The 22,999-nt window shown below is 40.7% G+C and overlaps 1 protein-coding gene across 6 annotated transcripts in view; it reads right to left on the bottom strand.

Annotated features, from left to right (window-relative positions):
* The window catches only part of si:ch211-114m9.1 (rho GTPase-activating protein 44), a 34,874-nt gene extending 12,156 nt beyond the window's left edge, over window positions 1-22,718 (bottom strand). For 2 of the 6 annotated variants that reach the window (XM_036147937.1, XM_036147938.1), the window contains exons 1-13: window positions 22,184-22,717; window positions 6,890-6,929; window positions 5,550-5,669; window positions 5,386-5,462; window positions 5,137-5,248; window positions 4,980-5,056; window positions 4,738-4,852; window positions 4,530-4,598; window positions 3,101-3,182; window positions 2,691-2,818; window positions 2,339-2,450; window positions 685-766; window positions 417-497 (exon numbers count right to left, since the gene is read on the bottom strand). In XM_036147937.1, coding sequence (XP_036003830.1) covers window positions 417-497; window positions 685-766; window positions 2,339-2,450; window positions 2,691-2,818; window positions 3,101-3,182; window positions 4,530-4,598; window positions 4,738-4,852; window positions 4,980-5,056; window positions 5,137-5,248; window positions 5,386-5,462; window positions 5,550-5,669; window positions 6,890-6,929; window positions 22,184-22,236 — 1,148 coding nt within the window. In that variant the 5' untranslated portion in view covers window positions 22,237-22,717. Of the gene's footprint in view, window positions 1-416; window positions 498-684; window positions 767-2,338; window positions 2,451-2,690; window positions 2,819-3,100; window positions 3,183-4,529; window positions 4,599-4,737; window positions 4,853-4,979; window positions 5,057-5,136; window positions 5,249-5,385; window positions 5,463-5,549; window positions 5,670-6,889; window positions 6,930-22,183 lie in introns of all 6 variants that reach the window. The other 4 variants (XR_004932937.1, XM_036147936.1, XM_012871061.3 and 1 more) reach the window with 4 other exon arrangements.
* Window positions 22,719-22,999: the final 281 nt, after the last annotated feature.

The following is a 22,999-nucleotide window of genomic DNA, read 5'->3' on the forward strand; positions in this document are numbered from 1 at the left end:
CTGTTAGGCAATCAGTGTTTTATTTACAAAAACAAAAAATGTTTTAGCTGGTTGCAGACATGATATTGGTGAAGCGGATTAGGTTCATTCTCCATAATCTTTAAAATCACAATTATAATTAGTAATTAATTAGTAAATAGGTAAAAATGTAGTGGTCAATGTCTTCAGGTGATACATCGATTCTTACAGAAAATGCAACTAGTTCCTTTGGTTTAAGAAATGTGATAATCTGCAATCAAACATGCTCCAACTTTAAGACGGGAATACATTTAATAGTCAGAAAGATTTGAAAACAGATCCATAAATGTACATCATTTGTACATTCCTGTTTTTACAATACAAAGCATGATATATGTGACGTTGTGTTTGAGTTACAAAACAACATAATGTGCTAAAAATAAGACAAAACAGCTCACCTGAAATTGTTTAAGTTGTCTGTGGGGAGTTTTTCACATACTGCCATTAAGGCCTGTAGTCTCTTGTCCATATCTTGAATGCTGTGAAAATATTAATAGTAAAAACAACCTAACAGCTTATTTTTGTTCCACGTTTCAATAAATGTCACCACTTCTCATGTTGGGAAAGCCACCAGACTCTTTATGAAGCCGTTGGACTGTTTTCTAGTCATCATAGCCAATGGCAAAATCCAAGAAAATGTTTTTTAATGAGAAAACAGCAACTCACTTGGAGGCCTGAATCCATTCCTCATAAAGTTCAGTGGTCATTAACGGCTCGGGGAGTTCACGGAGGTATGATTTCAGGGCCCCTGCAGGCGAGAAAAATGAAACAAGGAGGGGGAAATGTTGGTCAGCTTTCTGAAAGGACGGAGGTTTTTTTTCTCTCTCCTTGGAGAGCTTGTGAGGCCATGCCCCACATATTCACTCCCCTCCAGGAGGCTGCCAGATTCAGCTTGCTCAACGCCGCTTTCATTTTCATTTGTTTAAAAGACAACAATATCTGAACAGGATTGTCGACAGTCTTTAAACACCTTCTTTCAATCCAGTTATAGTGCTCAGTAAAAGTTCTGATACCCCTTGGATGTTTGACATTTTCTCATTTCACAACACTTAACAAGTGTATTTTTATTGATGTTCCATCCCATCTTCAAGATGTGAGATGTTCAAAGCGCTGGATATTGTTTTATAACCAAACCCTTGTCCAAATTCCTCCCCAACTTTTCCCTGGACTGTCTGTTGCGTCCTTTGGCATTCGCTGTACTGTTTGTTAGCTAGTGTTGCATTTTGTAACTGGAAGATTTGCGAAGGCTGTCGACTACACCAACATTTATTTACTTGTTCAAAAATATATATATATTTTTTTAACAAAAATCAGAAATGTGTAAATGTTAGGGTATGAATGGATATGATTACCTTTCCAAGTACTCTATGTACATAATCAATATGTAACTAAACTGAAAAATAAATCAAGGATAGAATTCAAAATTCTCCTTCTCACTTATAAAGCCTTTAATAATCAAGCTCCATCATACATCAGAGCTCTGATTACCCCGTATGTTCCTAACAGAGCACTTCGCTCTCAGACTGCAGGTCTGCTGGTGGTTCCTAGAGTCTCTAAAAGTAGAATGGGAGGCAGATCCTTTAACTATCAGGCTCCTCTCCTGTGGAACCGACTCCCAGTTTTGGTCCGTGAGGCAGACACCCCGTCTACTTTTCAGACTAATCTTAAAACTTTCCTTTTTGACAAAGCTTACAGTTAGAGTGGCTTAAGTTACCTTGAGCTATCTCTGTAGTTATGCTGCTATAGGCTTAGGCTACTGGAAGACATCAGGGTCTATTTTTCTCACTCTACTGAGTTCTCCTACTGTTCTCCAATTTGCATTGCTTGTTGTTATTCCAATTTTTAACTTTTTGTTGTCTCTGTCATTTTTCTCTTCATAGTAGGCACACCTGGTCTGGTATTCTGTTAGCTGTGACATCATCAAGGGAAGATCATCCGTCCATACCATATAACGTAGAAAGGATTCCTGGATCAATGTGTGCTTCTGTGCTATTTTGCCTCTCTTATTGTGTCTCTGCTCTGTCTTCTCTAACACCCAGTCGGTCGAGGCAGATGACCGTTCATACTGCGCTTGGTTCTGCAGGAAGTTTTCCTCCCTGTTAAAGGGGAGTTTTCCTCTCCACTGTCGCTTCATGCATGCTCCGTATGAGGGATTGCTGCAAAGCCATCGACAATGCAGACGACTGTCTACTGTGGCTCTATCATATACCAATCTATACGGTTTGATTGAATTTGACTTTGTAAAGTGCCTTGAGATGACATGTGTTTTGTAAATTGGTGCTATATAAATAAAATAAAATTTTGTGTGGGTGACATTCACCTGCGATGGCATGTGGGTCGGAGGAGTATTCCTGCACATCTAGAACTCCACAGTCCAGCGAAGCTTTCAGCTTCTTCAGCTTGGAGGCAGATGGAGCCACTCTAAAGAGACCCTGCAGATGACGCACCATTGAATCACATTAACACAAGTAAACGCCACCTATAAGGTGGAAACACTGCGAGGTGTAAATTAACCCGATAATAGGCTAAAGGTGCATATGTTCAGACCTTTTACTGTAATCTTAATGGGTATGCATTGGGGCTTATTTTGCAAGCAACAATCAACACACAACAATATTCACACCAACAAGGTGTAAGTTTTGCATGAGCGTGTGGGCGTGCTGGTTCTGTACCTCCTCCTGCATGCCACACTCTAACAGCATGGTGACGCAGGCCTCGATGGGAAATGCAATCTCTCTCCCACTAATATTCAGGTGCTCCTCCAGAGACTTGCCAAATGATGGCTTCTCCACCCACGCCTCTGCAACAGAAAAAGCGGGGCACAGATGGAGGAAAACATAAGTTGCAAATCTGTCATGTTTCTATGAAGAACATTTTCAAGGATGCAAGCGAAATGTGAACAAGATGCACACTTTTATTTCTTTGCTTCAGCCAGTGCGCTTTAATTACTACCGTAGATAACTATTGCGAAATAAAGTTATTTGATATGTCTGAGCAATTAGGCTCTCTTTTATGTGCTGCTGTTATATAGCTTTAGGTGCAGAAAGAGAACAGACATCTCCACGGACAGTGGATGACTCACCTTGGTGAGCTTTAATCTGGGGCAGGACACTGTGAAGAATTTCTAACGACTTCCGGTGATATTCTGCCTGTGTTTCTATTAGCTAGAGAGAAAGGAAAGAGAAAAGGCGGTAACAACCAACAAACTAAAGCAAGAAAGTATGGCTAAAATGCGTTCACAGTGCCGTGCAAAAACATTCACACCCCTCGACTGTTTTTACATGTTCTTGTGTTAAAACAACACATTTTACTGTGCATTAGGGATTTCATGTGATAGACCAATAGAAGTGGAACGATAAGGATCCATCCATTCATCTGTCCGTTTATCCATCGGCTTCAGCTTAGAACCCAAACCATCCTTCTCCCCAGCAACATCCTCCAGCTCATTCTGGGAGATCCCAAGGCGTTTCCAGGCCAGACGGATACAGTCTCCCCACCTAGTCCTGCGCCTTCCCTGGAGTCTCCTCCCAGTGGGACTTGCTGGAAGAACCTCTGAAGGTAAGCACCATGGGGAGATCCCGATTAGATGCCTGCTTCACCTCAACTGGCTGCTTTCAATGCGGAGAGGCAGCAGCTCTGCTCTGAGCTCCCACCAGATGATGGAGCTCCTCGCCCTATCTCTAAGGCTGGTTCAAGCAACCCTCCAGAGGAAGCTCAAGTGCAAACCTACTAATTGCAAATCCAGCTTCAATGGCGGGTGTCAGACGGAAAGCCAAGGTTAAAAGAAAGCCTTGCCACAAGCCATGTAAGAGAAACAGCAGACACGTAAAAAAAGGTGCTCTGCTCAGATGGGATTTTAGTTAAGCTTATTTTTTTAGGCTGACATGCAAAACATCCTCTGTGTGGCAAGTAAATATAACTTCTGAACCAGAGGTGGGAAAATCCTCGGTTCTCAGCATAATCACGGCAAGCTCCACAATTACACATGGCGGTGGCAGTGTCATGCTGTGTGGAAGCTTTTCTTCCACACCAGTTGTTGATAATAAAGAAGGTCAGGCTTAAAGGGATGGATGAAGCTAAATACAGGCCGATTTTGAGCAAATCTCTGGTAAGACTTGAACGTTTTCGTCTAATCTGACAAAGCTGGAGCTATTTTGCAAAAAAAAAAAGGAATACTGTAATTCTAATAAAATATTGTTTTACAAAGTATTGACTTGCAGGGGCTTATAACATATCAATGACACACTTTTTGTAGTTTTATTTGTAAAAAAAAAACAACAAAATGCATCCCTTTTCTTCCACTTCATAATTTTGCACTACTTGGTCTATCTCATAAAATCTCATTAGGATGCATTAAAGTTTTTGGCAGCAAGGAGACAAATTGTGTAAAAGTTCAAGGTGCATAAATAGTTCTGAAAGGCACCGTTATCTTGTTAGAACCCAGGCTGGCTTTTTTTGTGTAACTTTGAACAAAAAAAATATTTCAGCGGTTTAAATTTCGATTTACTTACTGTCTGGAAGTAGTTTGCATAGTCTATTTCTTTGGCCACAAAATTGTACATATCTGCAGACAGCTGATCCTAAAAATGAAAGTAGAGAAATAAAAGATCCCAGCAATGTGGGCCATTTGTGTCTAATCTGTTCACAACATTTCTAAATCAGAGAGAAAAAGAAGCAGAGGAGGACATGATTAATGTGTTGCTCTGTCTGGTGACTCACTCTACAAATCTCCATCCTATTGGCTGTTTCCTCCATCTCCTCTCTGAGGGACTCGGACTTGGCGCCGGGCTGCATTGTGCTTGGGTGGCTGGATGACTTAGATGACTGCTGAAATCTGTCATGGGGGGGGAAGGGGGGGGGGGAAGAAAAACAGAACTACTGCACTGGATATGTCATATTTTTTACCCCAAGTGTGACATTAACAGGAGCGGATTGCAGCCTGGGATTTAAACGCCATTCACCTTGTTCGTGCTGAGTCCATGTCCAAGACAAGTTTAGCTAAGTGCTTCCTCTGTTTCTGGATGTTGGGGATATCCACCTACAAAGGAATGTATTAGTAGCTGTGATGCAAAGACGGAGAAATATAAGGCCAAAGCATAACACTTGCGCAAGGCTTACCTCTGCGAGGACATAAAGTGGTTCCACCACATCTCTCTCTATCTGGAGCTCAAACTGCAGCAACTCCTGTGCCAACTTGTCTTCTGTCTCCCCACACAACTTCAGCATCTTACTGTTGCGTAGCAACCAAAAACAAAGTCACAGGCAACGAATACAATCGAAAACATAAAGATTCACGAAAGAACGAAAGAAAAAAAAAAAGCAAAACCAGTAATTAACGATAACTGTGTCCATGAAGTGGAGTGTTACCCCAGCAGAGAGTCATCCCCTAACACCGCTGCTCCCTCCTCCATGCACTGTGCCAGGATTGTGAGCGGAAGCTTTTTCTGTCAGCGAAGAGAGATAATGTTACAAAGACATCATCGTCAGTCACCACGCGGCGTCGCATCAGCGTCCGAGAGACGGGCACTCACAGAAGGTGACTTGACAGATTTCTTCTCGGTCTCGGCGCCCTGCTGACCCTGCAGGCAGGCGGTCAGTTTCTTGTGAGTGCTGTGTGTCACCTGCTTGACCAGATCCAGACGCTTCTCCACCTGTGCGCAGACAGGACACAGCTGAACGCTGTGCAGTCTAAAACACAGACGCACCCCTGTTCTCACAGCTACTGTCACCTCTCTGAAAGCTTAACGATTCATTGTGTGCTTTTTGGTTTAACGGCCTCCGGGCCGGTTTCAGGGTATACAAGCGTCTTAAAAATGGAACCACAAAAAAAACCAAGTAATGTCATTCCTACTGCGTAAAGCCATTTTATTGAGATGCCAGAGAAAAGTGTCAGAGTGGCTGGATATTTCTCTTGCAACATATAGTAGTGCAGCCCTTCCATATTGCGCACTGCTGGCCAGCTTGCTGAAAGAAGGTCCTATCTTTTCTCTCTCAACAAGAAGACAAAGCTATCTAGGAATGTTTCCAATTGCAAAAACCACGGACTGAAGTGGACACTAAAGGAGAACTGTTGGCAAGCTACAAGCAGAATAACTTTTGAGTAACTGCTTCCCTCTGTACCTGATTAGATGGCCTGACTAAAAAGCCAGCTAACATTAGTCTGTATAATTCCCAGCATAAGGGTAGAGTTGCCGACTCTCGCTCATAAAGACGACGACTGGAGCTTTTATTTTATTTCTCACTGGCTCACTCTGCTCGGATAAATCTCACAGCAAATTATGAAGGTGTCAACAGTCAAAGCACACCACATGCAAAGACATAGGCGAAAACAAAGTTAGTAGCTTTTAAGCGACAATGCCGTAAAATATAGCTTTTGGCTGTTCTTCTCTCTATAAAAAAAAATAAATAACACAAGTGTAACTACCGGATATTCCGCTTGGAAAGAGGCTGCTGTTGGCAGCTTTGCAGACATGCTGCTAACTTGCCAACTAGTTTTTAAACAGCTGCAAGGGTGGAGCTCCTTTGCTTTCCACTGGGCTGTCTGCATATTTTTCCACAAAAATCTGCATTCAATTTTCTTCTCAGCAAAGTTGAAGTATTATAACACCCTATTTCAGCCACCTGACTGGCAGTGCACAGCAATATGTTAGAGAGGGGCTGTGCGCTGTCATTTTATGCTCTAAACAGATTGAAGAAAGAAGGAAAAAAAAAGAAAACGCCAGTCAATCTAGGACTTTTACTTTAACATTTGGACAGTTCTGAACCCATCATTATTTAAAGCCTCAATACCATCATCTGGATAAAAAAAACGAAAACAGCTTGAGCAGTGCGTAATGCTCATAACGTTACTGTCAGTTCAGTTCATGCTCACCTGTAGAAGATCATCGCTCAGCACCTCTGTTTTTTCTGCCCTGTATGGATAAAAGTTTCAAACCGTTAGCGCGTTTAACGACACTAGCCAATGATTACCATCTTATTCTGGCTTATTTTAACACATTTTAACCAAACACCGACCTGCTAATTGCAAACAGCAATAACCACTGGCATTTCTAATTATTGCATTTTTTTTTTTTTTTTACGTACAGACACGATAAAGACTTCAATGTTCAATCTCATTTAACTATTTATGAATTTTTAGAACACGATTTTATTTTGTCATCTTATCTTCACATATACATGTGTCCCTAACATGGGAAAAACTCATTAACCTTTTGCATATCGTTCATGAGGGATGGGTCACCTGAACTCCCATGCCTGGTTGCCTTTCTGACTCATGATCCCAAACACCATTTAACAACAGCATATTAAAGCCACGCATTCAATATGTCACTTCCTACTGAGGTGTATTGCCTCCTACTGTGACTCCAGCAGGCAGGGCCTCGGCTTCAGGCCGTAAGTGAGGGCAGAGCTGCAGTAAAGCTACTCAGTCGGAGAAGTGAAGGAGGTCATTAGCTCAGGAGAGAACAGGCCGGTGGAAGACAGAAATAAATGGTGTCAGCTCAGTTCAGACAGCTTGTGTTTTATAACTCTCTAGCCCTTTACCAGTTAGGTGTTTTAATTAGAAACCACTCATTATTAACTGTGAGGAGTTGGAAAATAACAAATTGAATTGGGTGGTAAAACAAAATTTTATGGTAATTAAGATCTAATTACAGAAAATTCAGTTAAGTAATTCCTGGTTGGAAACAAATGAGGGTTTCAGGCTAACGGGGACATTTGGACCGTCTGAGCGAACCACACCTGCGTACCCCCAGCATCCACCCGGCAGTAAAAATATTCTCTCTGCACTTCCACTTCCTGTCTGCACAGCCCCTTCCTGCAATTGTGCCTGAACCATGCCAATCTCAGCTGCAAATAATGAATGAGTTTTTATCTTTAGCAAAAGAATGGGCAAGACCCTTGTTTGTTCTTCTAATGTTCACCAACACGACAAAACCAGCAGCTTGTGCTGAAATACCCTTTTCACGTTCAACCTATGATCAAATGCGCACCACGGCAGATCAGAAAAGTTAGGCTAGACATGACTGTAAGCAAATTTTTGTTCACTATTGACCTGTACATTTTTTCTAATATTTTTATAGATTCGCGCCATCAACTGAGAGCTAAGCTTCAATGATTTCAGTTATGAAAATACCCTCCCTCTGAGCCAAGATGTGAACTTGGAACAGGGAACTGGGTCAAGTAGCCGTGCATCTACTCTAAGCTGACTCCTCTACTCACTGAACTATGAGGGAAAAATACAGGAAGTGCTTGCATGTATGTCTAGGAAATAGCTAGATTGATTGATATAATTGCTGTCATGGCAAAACAGGACTAAAATAGAATATAATCTGCGCAGTTATGTTTCTCACAAAGCACAGCAGCAGTAAAACGCTACAGGCCACATTGTTAGACCAAGAAAGACAGTGAAAGCTATTTGAAACTGCTTTAAGCCCCGTTCACACTGGACTAAGACAGGCTACAACCTTCTCATGCTGACATTGGGCTTGTGGTGCTCTGTGCCGTCACCTAATTTCTAATTAGGTTTCTAATTAGCACTGTAGCTGCTATGCACATTTGGTTCTGCTGCTTCTCTTATGGCGGGAAAAGAGGAGAAGCACATGCTCCTCCAAATTGCATATAGAATGGATGGAGGGGCATATAGAGAAGCTTTGAGATCTCCTGGTTGCAATGAAAACACAAACATATGCTGTCAGAGAGAACCTATGGTGTCGCATTTGGTAATGAGGTAGGAAGGGAGACAAAAAGGGAGCAATGGCTCATGGGGTTTATGATGAATATTTCAAATAGTAGCAATGCTACCAAAATAATATATAAAAAATGTAGGCCTTTGAGCCCGATTTTGTGCTTTCTTGTTCATGAATCCTTCAGACCAGGTTAGCCTAGATAAGAGCGCAGAACAGCTTGTTGCATCTGTACAGAAACCCCCCCCCCCACCTGCATCCTCTCAGGCTGCTGATAAGATGATAAAATTACTCATGGTGTTTCCCCATCCACAGCAAGCCTGAAAATATCGATGAAGAGGCCCAGAGACCTGCCATTGTTTATAGGGTATTTGCTCAGAACGTGAGGAACATCCTGGTACAGATGTAACAACGACTAGTGAATAATCCTCACACAATAGCCTAGAAGGGAGGACCTTTTGTGCCTCCACACTAAAATGAGGTTTTGCAAATTTGCTGGGACGAAATGATACCCAGTCTTGCAAGCCACGGGGCACTTTATATTTGATGTAAAGGCGTTTTACTAGTAAACTTCTATGAACAAACACTGCACACATTAAATGGGTTGGGAAAAAGCAAGAGGATAATAAAAGTTCAGATTTAAAACAAAGGAAGAGACATATAAAGAGTAAACATCACTGACATGAAGGCTGATATAAAAAAGATTGGAGCCCATCTTCAAAGGGAAATTGTCTCATTCTGTGTATGTTTTCAGCTGGTGGTATTTCCCCTTCGGAGGACTAAACCATATCTGTCCCCTGAAGACAGATGAAAAGAATAACTAGCCTGTACTGGGGATACTAGAGATGCCTGCTTGGTGCTAAAGATCCCGATAAGAAGAGAAAGCCTGTGGGAGAAGGCTGAGGTGAGGAGTGATTTTCCTCTCAGCAAACAGTGTGCAGATTGAGCCCTGGGAGGAAAAGTAAACACGTGGGAGAGTTGGCAGCCATGTGGGTGGTGTACTCATGGAGAGGAAGGACGAAGCTGCCAGCTTTATGCCAACCATCTGCCACAGCGCAGGCATTCCTTTACCTAAAGCTCCTGATGATTCAGTACAAGCAGGAACAAAAACACCAACACGTGCACGGACATCTTCAAACATAAAGACCAATGCACTCAAAACGAAGTAAAGAAATTAACTGTCGATTCACAGACTTAAACTATTCTCTTAAGCTCCTATTCACTTCCATATATGTCTCGTGAGACAGACTTGAAATGTTGACAAAGCAAACATGAGCAAGCCCCGAAATTAGCATTAGATGAGGCAAAATTTTCACAGCGAATAATTAGCTGCAACACTCACTATCACACGCTCCACCGCAACAATTGTCTGGGAAGAAATGCAGTCCATTCTGCATCTGGGACACTCCGTTATCTCAGAGCCAAAAAGTCAAGCAGACACACAGCTGAAGATTTCAACTGCGCATTCCCCATAAAATATAACTTATAAAATAAATGTTTCTATCTTGAGACATGTTTATGTTGGACAGCTGCACCACCTGCCCCTTAGCGCAGTCCAAGGTTGTGAAAGCCTGCATAATTCATTTGTGCATGGACAAAATGTGAACAAAATAACTTCTGAGCTCACAAATATATTACATCAACATAAAGCCAACTGTCTGCTGTCGGATATTGGAGCGTTCTCGGAACACGAAGCGAAGCGGGCGGGTGTGCGTTCGTTTGCTGCTAAAGAAAGGGCGCTCGCTCTGAGGGGGAGAGCTTTACTAGATGCACGGCCCCGTGCTGCTCGGGGAGGGTAAAGTAGCAGAATGGTGGCCCTGGGCCTCAGCAGGGCACCACACGCCCTGGAGCGCTGGCAAGAGATCCACGTGCAGCCGCGCATACACACAACATGTCTGTGCTTCAAAATGCTCTCAAATCATTTTTCCATTGAATGCTTTTTGTTTTCCGAAGTCGAGCATCTCGAGTCTCGCTTGGGCTGCTCCCATATGACAAAAGCAAAAAGAAGGGGGGGGGGGGGGGGGCCCAACGTGATACGAGGTTACTAAAACAGAGAAACTCACTTACTGTAGTTGTCCAGCAAACTAGGTCACAGTTCTGTCAAGTATGCAAGAATAAGTGTGAGGGAAGCAACACACACACATATGAATGCACATAAGCAAGAAGTGCATAGAAAAAAATGCACATATGTCCAGAGAGAGAGTGAAAGAGCAAGGAAGCCTGCAGCTTTTTGTAACGTTTCACTGGAAACACAATCAGTGACTTATCCCTAATAACTTTACTTATGGTAAATGATTTCAAAAGGTTCTCTGCACTGAGACCTCGTTGCCTTTTTGCGCCCTCCATGCACGCCTTACATGTAAATGATGTCAAATGTTCGGTTGAGAGAGCCAAGGAAGTAAAGCAAAGCAAAATGTGATTAAAAAGCAAAAATACACCATAAAGACTTTTTCTTTTCTTATATCTGCAAATCTCCTCACAGCTTTGACAATTGAACATGTGAGTTGGCGAGCAACTGTGATGAAACACATCAATACCAAGTCATTGTTTCTAGGCAACCAAATCAAAAGAAGTTGCAGTTGTTGCATCGACAAAAGAGAGGGACTCTTTTAGATCTTCGTTTTTTTAGAATAAATAAAATAAAAAAAACACACAAACAAGAACACCTGTAATGGAAGTAAGACTTGAAAAAAAAATCTGAAAAAATATTGGTGGATCACTGCTTCCTATTTTCAGCAGACTGCATTCTGTGAATGGAAGGAAGTGGGCATGCTTGACAAGCAGTCACCCATCTGCTTAGGATTTTGTTTTTATTAACAAGAAGACAGTTTTTTTTTTTAAATTCAAACTTAGAATACAGTATTTGTATTTTTTTGGTTTAAAAAATATCAGCCATGGAACTAACTATGTTCAATAAATTAGAACATCAAAGAAAAGTTTGGTTGTTTCAGTAATTCAGTTCCATCGGTGAACCTACAATGATATAAATGACTTCATTAGCTTAAGTATCTCAAAGTGATGTATTTCAATTGTTTGTATATGTTAATTTTGGTAAATATAGCTTACAGCTAATAAAACATTACATAAGACCAATTACAAAAAATTAAATGCAGAAATGTTATGTTATGGCAGTCATAATGTTATGTTATGACTGCGGTATAGGGAATACCGCAGTCCTCATAGTTGTCAGTCGGTCACTGACAACCTCCACAAGAATGCTGAGCCAAAAAAAGGTCATCCCTTAAGGATCTGACTGGTTTAAAGTTTGCTGTATCCAAGTAAATTAATGGAAAGTTCAGTGGAAGGAAAAAGTATGATACAAACACCTTAATGACCACGGTATCATTCTACTTGGTATCAATGGAATTACCAGACATAAACACCAGATAATCTGTGGAGTTTTGTCAAGAGGAAAATGTGAGACAACCGAGCAAACAATCCAGATGGGCTGAAGGCAGCAATGAAAGCAGCCTGGGCGTCTTAGATCACCTTCCTGCCAAGCAGATGCAGTAATTCCTGCAAAAAGGAACCCTGATAAAGATCGAGTTGTTTCTGTTGCCTTAAACCACCAATCAGGGTTGTGGTTGACCACCATTACAGGGGCTCCTTCAGAAACCACTTTTTAGAGAGAAACAGCAACATTCAAAGGGAGAAACTGGGCTTCTGTCTGATATTACATCATCTCTCTTTTGTTGGCCAAAATAGCTGGCCCCTTCACAAAGGCTCTTTATTACCACCATTATGCTGTCCCTGAAAGACACAGAGAGTTATCAACATGGATCTTACGGTATATCTTATCAATTGATTACACAATGCAATAACAGCAACAACTCTGCCTGTAAAATGGAATGGCATGTTCTTATTTTGTTGTGAATGCTGCAGTCTTAAGACAAAAAAAAATAACACAATACGAAAGGCCTATTTGTTGTTGTTCCTTTTACATTCTGTTGTAGTCAGGGTTTCAGCCAGAAAAGCCTAGAGAAATGAACTCAGAACTAAGAGACAGAGTAAAAACAGAGTGCTCAGAGGTGTTTATACTGCTTTTTTCATCAGCTAAACCAGGTAGTAAAGACAACAAAGTGGATGAGAGGGAGAGCAAAGGTACAGAACTGCTGCTCAGTTATTCAACAAGTAGGCTCTTATATCTCACCTGCAAATGATCATGTTTGTTTTAGTATCTAGCTTGCATCCAACTCAGTTTGGAGAGAAATATGCAAACACACTTTCATTTACAGATAAAATAATCTGACTTAGGCAACGTTTGTTCATGCGTTTTTCTCTTGCTGTAACCCTCTGGTTCCGATTTTCTGCACGCCACTCTTACATCTGGTTAGGATGCAGGCTGCTCTCTAATGCATTCCCATGATGCATCAGACCAGAAATGGAAACCTAGAGCAAGACAATGCAGTGGAGAAAAAAAAAAGATCTACAGCCCACAAATGGCTGGCATTTTTTTTGGATAATTGGATTGTGAAGTGCTGAGCTATTCAGGCCTATCCCTAAACGCACAGGCATGAAGAAGGCCATTATCGCAGCATCATGGTCAACGTCATACAGGTGCATGTTGAAGATGAGGGCAGAAATAATGATATAGTGTTTTTGACTGTATGTACATATGTACTTTTGAAAGAGAGATTAATAAAAAAAAGACAAAAAACAAAACAAAAACTTGTCATATAGAAACTATGTTACATATATGTTGCCTAGAACTAGGCCTGGGCAATAAAGGTTTACCGACACCAAAATTTACGGCAATAATCAATGTCATTTTGCAGAAGTCTGTATTTCCTGTATTCTTTCTTTTTGGCTGTGTAGCTATAGGTAGGCTATGCTCATGTTCTTTTAAGATGTGCTACGTGTACGGTCTGTTCTCACATGACTACACCCCATTCAGTCTGAAACAAGAAGCGAAAGAGAGGGTGAGATTGGGAAAATGGAGGAAATTTCAAACGTTGAAGCGGCAGTAGAGCTGGTCGAGGAAGAAGAGGAGCAGCTGTTAAGCTTGTTACAACCACATCTGATCTCTGGTCCAGTCGCACCATGGATCTGTACATTAGTCTGACTGTACTGCACACAGAGCACTTGAGAAGGGATATTTTCCAGCCGATACCGGGGAGATGGTAGGACCAGGTTTAAGCGTGATGCTGTCTGCACAGGATATCAGAGACCCTTGTCGCTATTACTACTGACAATTAAAGCCGCCAAGCTCAATGTGAGTGCAATGTTTTGGGCACAGGCTGCACCTGGCAATCAGTAAATGTTCACATCTTAAAAGTAGGGCCTGCAATTTCTCCAGATGTTTCCCCAAGACTCTTTCTGAATTGCACGCACAAGGCCGTCTTACATGCTCTTCCATTTCTCAGGGGGATCACGTGAAAACAAAATCTCCCAAATCCACTCTGGTCTTATTTATATCCACTGTGGCCTTCCTCTTCTTCTCATAAACTTGTATACGGTTTGCTTCTTGTGACTCTCAGCCATGTTCAAAGTATACAGTGAGCTAACTGCTAAGCTAACCACATACATAAACACTAGAAGTGTGTATGCGCAGCCAGCAAGCGGAAACTAACAAGGAACGAGCACGCACACTGGTGTTACGTGAGAGCGTCAGAATGATTGGCATGAGGGACAACCAAGGAGGGGATTCCCCCAGAACTTGAGCGACAGAGGGCCGTGCGTATATTATGTCTATGGGTGAGAGCAGGACCAAAACTCTGACCAATCTCTGCCCTTCGGTGTGAATGGCAGTGATTGGTTAAAGTTTTTAACGCACTGCAGCTCCCACAGAAATCATTTATTAATCTTCTTTTTCTGAATACATAATGTATTGACTACTTTCAGGACGGAAGGATGATTTTACCCAGTATAATAAAAAAAAGTGTTTCTGAACAGGATTACCAACTATAGCTTTAAAGGAGTTATCTTTGTAAAATGTTGACCACAGGCGGACTTAGTGTTATTTTCCATTTTTCGTTATGGAAGTGAACTGCTCAATATATTGTGAAACTGATTTTAGGCCATATCACCCAGCCCTAAATAGAACTGCCACCAAAGAAGGCATTACTAAGTCAGACGTGTTCCTCTACTTTCTCAAAACCAACTTTCTCAACACCACCACCCTCCCACTCTTGTCTCTCAGGCCCAAGTCACTATGGGACCTGTGGGTCCTATTAGCCTCTGCTCGTACTGGGATTTTGGATGTCTGGAGGTTGAGATCACATCCTTGTTGTTTGATCCCTATAACATAACTTTTTAATATTTTTCTAAAACTTGTAATAATTTTATCGAAGAGAAATGCAGAGTAACCTTCAAAGATTAACACATCAATCAGTTTTTTTAAGTAATGCTTTCTGAGAATCGAAACTATTATTAAAAAAAGACTATTTATTTAAGAGGTGCATTGGCATTGATTGACAGCAGTTCATACAGATGTTTTTATTACAATAGCTTATGCTGCGCCATACATTGAATTGCAATTATCATCACATTCAATGCAAGTAATGTTGCAATTTGCTTGGTAGCCTGTAATATTTAAGGGCTCATGCAGTTTAAAACTATGATTGACAAATATGTTTTTCTAAGAGAACTGACTTTCACTCTCTTTTATTCTGACACCAAAGAAAGATCTTAGTGACCAAGATACAAAAGCTCAAGGAATAATCTGGGGTCATCGTGATTATGGAAAACAAACAAATAAATATAAAATATAGACCATCTAATGTAGAACAGATTACTAGATCAATGTGTGCTTCTGTGCGTTTTTGTCTCTCTTGTTGTGTCTCTGTTCTGTCTTCTGTAACCCCCAGTCGGTCGAGGCAGATGACCGTTCATACTGAGCCCGGTTCTGCTGGAGGTTTCTCCTTCCTGCTAATGGGTGGTTTTTCTTCCCACTGTCGCTTCATGCTTGCTCAGTATGAGGGATTGCAGCAAAGCCATGTACAATGCAGATGACTCTCCCTGTGGCTCTACGCTTCCCCAGGAGTGAATACTGCTTGTCGGGACTTTGATGCAATCAACTGGTTTCCTTATATAGGACATTTTTGACCAATCTGTATAATCTGACCCAATCTGTATAATATGATTGAACTTGACTTTGTAAAGTGCCTTGAGATGACATGTTTCATGATTTGGCGCTATATAAATAAAATTGAATTGAATTGAATTGAAATAAAATGGTGGGGAAATGTGGGAAAAACGCAGTCAATAGCATTATTGCCATACTCACAAATAACATTGCAATGTCATGCTTTTCTAATATTGTTCCACCCCAAGCATAACACTAATGCAGTACAACACCTATTTTGGCTAGAGCTGTGATCCAGAACGAGAAATTTGAAGGAACCAGGAGGAAAGCAGTCCTTTTAGGTAAAAAGTCAAGTCTGAGTTATTTGTGCGCACGTTAGACATGACACTAAATAAATAAATATGTAAATAAGTTAATGAAACAAGAGAGTGACATCACGGCAAATGTAACATACTCCATACTAATACGGCAGAATGGGCATTTAACATCCCTCGTCCCAATAAACACACATTATGCGAAACAGAGGCACATTACAAGATATATAGTATATTACAGATACTTTATGTGGAATGACTTGAGCTCCACAAAATGGACTTCCCTTTTTTCTCCATGTTGAGACTCAAAGAGCCAAAACACATTTTTAGATACACCAGCTTACAAGGCCAAATTTGAAACAGCAGCCTGAGTTGTTAATTATGAACTGTGGGCTTCAATGCATTGATTTGTGAGGATTTATCATCGAAATACCAAATAAGATTTCTGAGTTCCTCAGAAGTGGGAATCTACATCAGCAAGTTCCTCTGAAGAATAGGACGTCCCAATGTCTCAAAAAATTAGCAAAACCATGCTTTTATGACTTCTTAGAATGCTAAGACAGGGTTTTTACTAAGGTTTTAACAGACTGTTGTAACTGTTCCCAGACGGGGTCGATAAAGGCTACAACAGCCATTTTTGATTAAAGTCTTTTAGGTAATTGTAAGAAATGCACTCATTTGATCAAAAAAGTATATATATATATATATATATATATATATATATATATATATATATATATATATATATATATATATTTTTTTTTTTTTTTTTTTTTTTAACAATTGACAAGCCCATACATATCTTTTCAAATTGCCCTATAATGTGATTGTAAAAGTGATGATTTTTGGATCTATGCTATGTTTTTGTTCCATCAAGATATCTTTTTCACACCATAAAAAGTTGATATGTTTCCTAAATCTCATCATTAGTGCGCAGGAATGCAACAAAAAAAGTGTAGTTTCACTTTTATAAACTAGACTTTTTGGTGGAACTCAAATTTAAATTTGAAAATACTTTATTATTCCCAAAGGGAAATGAAATGCTGTTGTAACTCATGTCATGTGGTTTCTTCACAGAGTTGTTGTAGATGGCAGCAGGCGGGAAGGACCTCCTGCAGCGGTCTGTCTTACAGCTGATCTGGAGAAGCCTCTGACTGAAGACACTCTGTTGTTGTACAACAGTCTGATCAGGAGGATGCTCAGGGTTATCCATAATGTTCTTCGTTTCATGAAGAAACCTTATTTACACAATCCTTTCCAGAGGTCCTAGAGGGGGCCCCAGAACGGAGCCTGCCTTCTTTATAAGTTTGTTGAGCTTATAAAAAAGGCCCTGAACACTACCCTGCTACCAAATCACCAAAAACTGCCTGTTGGCTAGTCGATGACCATCTGCTCTTATGTAATGACCACCTTTTTTAATGATGATTTGGTATTGTTGACTCTATTTCCATGAAAACAGGGTCATATGATAAGACTATAACCATCTTAATTTACAACATTCTGCAAAATGACTGTCTTTTTTGACTTGAACATTTAAATCTTATTAGAGGCTAAGGAGTATTTCCAGGTTTTGAGGTTAATAAATATTCTTCATTCTTCTTGATGCCTGGTCTTTCTTTAAATGTTGGAAAATGAGAATTGAAATGAACATGTTGATGGGAAATTTAGTGAAAGATTAACGTGTTTCTACATAAAAGGTTGTTTAGCTTTTCCTGTAACAAATACAGTATATTCCTAAAATTATTTTATTTTGCCAAATGCAAGAATAATCAGATATAGTTTTCTAGAGATGTTTTTTCTTTCTTCACATTCAGACACTTAGATTTAAAATTACTATGCCTTTACAAAGGTTCTGGTTCTATACATTTAAATCTGATTTATTTATTAAGTATGATTTACTAAGTAAATTTTTCATATGCCTGAGGGTACCACGTTCACGTGTTTAAACATTTATAGAACCATAAAAAGCAGGAAAATGTTCAGCCATCATTAAGAAAAGAGACCATGATTTGCATCCTAGAAATAAAAGTTTGTTGGTATGAAATGTGCAAACCCACCCAAGAAAGTAAAATATTTTGTGAAGATGCTGGACGAAGCTGGTAAGAGAGTTTCATTAATCCTTTACCGACATGGGCTGAAAGGCCACTCCATGAGGAAGAAGCCATTACTCAAAAGCAACAAAAAAGGCCAGATCATAGTTTGCAAATGCAATCAAGAACAAAGACCTTTATTTTGGAGAAATGTCGTCTCGTCTAATAAACGTTGATGTGTTTGGCCATATTGATAGTCATTATATTTTGAGGAAACAGGGGAAAGCTTGCAAGCCTGACAACACCATATTAATACAGGGGTGGAAGCATCATACAAAATAGATGCTATCATAAGGAAATATTAAAAGGGGCATCTCACAACATCAGTCAGGAGAGAGAAGCTTGTAGAAGAATACACAAAATGGTTGCTCCTTCCACTAAAGTCTCAGTAAGTGTATGTTGATTTCTTACTTTGATTACTTACTTACATTATTCTAATTACATTATTTATTTAGCTAACATATTTCATTTTTGGCAGTCCTACCTGAACCAAAACAGGAAAAATGTAGTCTGTTTTAATGTCAGAAAAACACCTTTAAGTGTTTTTTTATGCATATTGTTTGTAAATATATGGTTCCACTGTATCAAAAGACATCTTTTACCAGGCTATTGTGGACCTAAATAGGACTGTGAGATGGGAACAGTGAAATAGGTCAAGAGAAATGGAGGGTAAGAGCTGTCTGAACCAGCGTAATACAATGCTTGTTCAGTCTGAATGCACGAGGACATAATACATGCAATGTCTTCCATAAACAGTTTCAAAAGCACCTGCAAAAACCCAAATGAAAGCAATTATTTCATTCCACTTTGACACTCTATGGCCGTGTCTGGTCTCTTTCACTGGACAATGCAACGCTCATGTAGATTGTGCAGTGCGCCTGACAGCTCATTCTTCACTATAGAGTGGTGTTTTGCAGAGGTAATTGGTTCAACTAATGATCACATAACATGGATCTTACCCACTGCAGCAGAAGCAGAGGCAGCAGCAGCAGCAGCAGCAGCAGCAGGTTTAGAGAGTCAGAGTGCTGCTGACACAGCACACCTGAACACCGACCCACTCCACTAGATGGAGACTTTTACTGTCCCGAGACAGAAGACAGTAAAGGCAGAGAGATGTGCCACGACTGGGGAAACGACTCGTGTTATGAACCTTAAGCGGTCGATATAAACACATCTTTAACTGATTCGTGAATATTTATATTTGAGATTACAATTCTTGTTAGTAAAGCACACATCTTCACCCAGAGTTGGATGATAAGACAGTGAGAACTGCGCATCAATGTTACCTCCTCAGAGACTGTTCAAGTTCAGGAGGGTCAGAAGCCTGAAAAAGCAGAAGAACCGTGCCACAGTTTGAAGAAGGTCGATGTCCGAGTCAGCAGAACATTAAACCGGAAGATAAAATCATGAACTTTTCATTTCATTTTCATCTTGTACTGCTCAGGGTGTTAAAGTCGTGACAGAAAAGCTGAAATGTGAAGCATCCAGTCATTATGGGAGAGTTGGAAAAAAAAAAAAAAAAACTTGTAGAGAATGAGCAGAAGGACCGCAGAGATCCAGCATCGTGTGCACATTCGAGGTGCGAAAGCTTACATTAAAATGCACGATTCATCTGCAACTGTCCATTTTTTGCTCACCCACTCGTTCCACACTTATAGCCTACTGCACGTGGGCACAAGGATGCATAGACCCCTGCATGCATGTGCAGAAAGAAAGCTCCTTCAACTTTGAAATCTGTCCGTGCACGCATCATTTGCGGATGACATTTCGGGGGCCTTTTACCCTCCGTGATAAAAAAGACAAACGAGTAGTTTAAGGATAGTCTTCGGCACTACAAGATGACATACACACAGAGCAGTAATAACTGTAACTTGATTTCATTGCACTGTTCTCTGGGTGCACTTTATTTTCAATTCCTTAGAGGTAAAAGCTTTTGCCATAAATTTCTCTTCCTGTCAATATTAAGGACAGCTGTAGGTTGCTGTGCTTTATTGTCACTTTAGTATGCTAATTTAAAGTTCATTTATGGACCTATTATTTTATCCAGGAGGCTCACTCAAGTATGCTTTACTTTTAAAACAACATACATTTCTCTGGCTTCATACTAAAGTTTCTTGTAAAATTTTGGACAAAACCCTGTTTCTTTTCCCTCTGAGTCAAAGGATCAAATTTGTATATCAGATGCTTATTTCATGCTACAACGGTAATGTTCTGACAATGTTAAATTTAATTCTGCTTGTTTTAAATCTCCTTGCAAAATTGGAGAACGTGACGCTAAAGTGGAACCACTGCTCAGTTTGTGACGCCTTGAAAAATTCCACAGACTAGAATATAGTTTATTGGTATTTTGTTTCCTAGCTTTCGTTTTGCAAATAAGAATCAGAACAGCCTGGCATATTGCATTTGAACTCAGCGCTGGGAGCACTCAGCACAACCCATTGCCTTCGCATGTTATGTAACCGGTGTAATGAATGTAATTTCATCTCAGTAAGCATACAGCTGCTCGTTGAAGGCCCCAGAACTTTGTCAGAGAACATTAGCGAGCAGACATGACGACCAAGGAACACACCGTACGGTGCAGGGATGAAGTCGAGGAGATGTTTAAAACAGGATTAGGTTGCAAAGCAATATCCCAAGTTCTGAATGTCTAACAAAGCACTGTTCAATACTTGATCTGAAAATAGACAGAATTTGGCCCAGCTGCAGACCTACCAAGACACGGCTGTCTACCTTAACTGATCAGAGAAGCAGCCCAGAGGGCCACGTTAACTCTGGAGGGGCTGCAGAGATCCGCACAGAATCTTTTTACAGGAGAAACATAAGTTTTGCACTCTGCAAATCTGGCACTGAGTTGCAAAGAAAATATATTAATATAAAACTTCTGTGTCATAATACTTGACCAGTTGAATGTAACTTTGCTCTTTACAAACCACTATGGAGAATGTATTTAGACACACAAAAATTTTCTTTTTAGGTGGCCATTTGAAGTCCTAAAACGTGCCTGCCAACACATGTCTATCAAGCAGGCGGGCACTAAGTGGTGCAGAAATCCTTAGAATGCAAGAAGGAAAATCAAATGAATCTAAACGCTGATTAATAAAGATAGCACAGACTCAGCCTCCTTCAGAGAGAGAGAGCCTTTCACTCAAACAACCTTGTAGTAATAATGACCCAACCTTCTGGTCTTAATCCCCCTGTGCTGAGCAGAAAACACCTTCTGGCCTAGAGCCGCACGACAAGCTGCTCTCCCTGCGCGCAGAGGAAAGGGGAGGGAGCCGATAAGCCCGGTGGACCTGTGTAAAAGGTCACAACACATCCATTCCTGAAGATAGTTGGGAGTTTTAGAGACGGCCAGATGCTCTCATGTGGACAAGTTATCTTTTAGATATTAAGGCGTCAAATGAGTAAAATGGATCATGGATCTCCAAAAGGAGCGCTACTAAAATGTTGCTCACGTCTATCAGAGCAGGTGATCCAGGCTTAGAAGGGGTTTCCCTCCGCACAGGTGCTGCGTAAAAACAACACTGGGCCGTTTCTCCATTTTTCCCCCCTTCCCTCACGTCGCAGCCCTCACCCCATCCATCGCAATCACGTTCACCTATTGACAGGTTCGGTGACAGGCAGAACCTTTTAACACAGCCTAATCCTGTCAGTATGATTTCGCCACGATTAAGAGCTCACATCTTGCTTAAACAGGGGGGGACGTGTCGCCGAGGCTGACTGCGTTCCTGCGATTGTCTATTTTTAATGTCTTTCCGTGGGCAGGTGGGAGCTACTGGGGCAATGCGCCTACACGCTGCCTATGCGGTAGCTCCATTGGATATTACGCATAGAGGAACGCCGGTGATGTTTTGAACACGGGGTTTACTTTTGCTCCCCATAATCACCAATCGGTTATCCATTAAGCAAGCAATATGTATACACATACATTAATTATAGCCTCTTTTATTGCATTTTATTAAAATCTTAACGGGGCCATTGGAGGGTGTGGGGGGGTCTCTTTTCAATTTCACTTGGCCCGGCGACAATGGCGCACTGAGAGGGTTTGCTTACCTTCCCACCGTTTGGTTGGCGAGCTGACGCATTCGATTGAACTGCTTCTTCATCTTGTATTTTCTGCGTTAACATCTATGTGTGGAAATATTCCGCATCATTTCTCCCTGCGCGTCGGTCCGTCCTCCAAAGAGGCGCAGCACAAAATTCTCTCTTCCATATTTTCCGTCCGTCATTGCAAACAGCCTAGCGTGAAATCGTATCCCACGATTACATCTTTTTTTTTTTAGATGGTAAATTCCTCTATTTTTTTCACATTAATATTTGCCCTGCTGCCTGCGCAGGGATGCTGGAGCAATTCACGGCGGACACACACACACACAGGCTGAGGGCGACAGCAGTGACAAGAAGCGGCTGCGCGGCAGGGCAGTATGGGAAATGTAGTATACTATCTCTAGAGTTAAAAATCCAATTGAGCCGCTCTACCCATTCGCTCGGTGGCTAGAAAACTGTTTCGTTTCGCTGTATCGTGTTATTTTGAAATACAAAAAAAAAAAAAAAAAAAAAAAAAAAAAAAAAAAAAAACAGGAAAAAAAACACGAGTATACTAGCGCACAGACCTCCTCAACCACACACACGCACGCACGCACGCACGCACGCACACACATACACGCCTCTTTATTTTTACATTCTGAACCTACCATGCACCCCCATCTAGTGGCATTACGCTGCTAATGCAGTTATTGATTCCATTTCAATAATAATAATGACAACAACTATAATAATAATAATAATAATAATAATAATAATAATAATAATAATAATAATAATAATAATAATAATAATAATAATAATTATAACGGAACCCCATTAAAT

Source organism: Fundulus heteroclitus, chromosome 16, assembly GCF_011125445.2.
Source record: "Fundulus heteroclitus isolate FHET01 chromosome 16, MU-UCD_Fhet_4.1, whole genome shotgun sequence".
Taxonomy (NCBI): Eukaryota; Metazoa; Chordata; class Actinopteri; order Cyprinodontiformes; family Fundulidae; genus Fundulus; species Fundulus heteroclitus.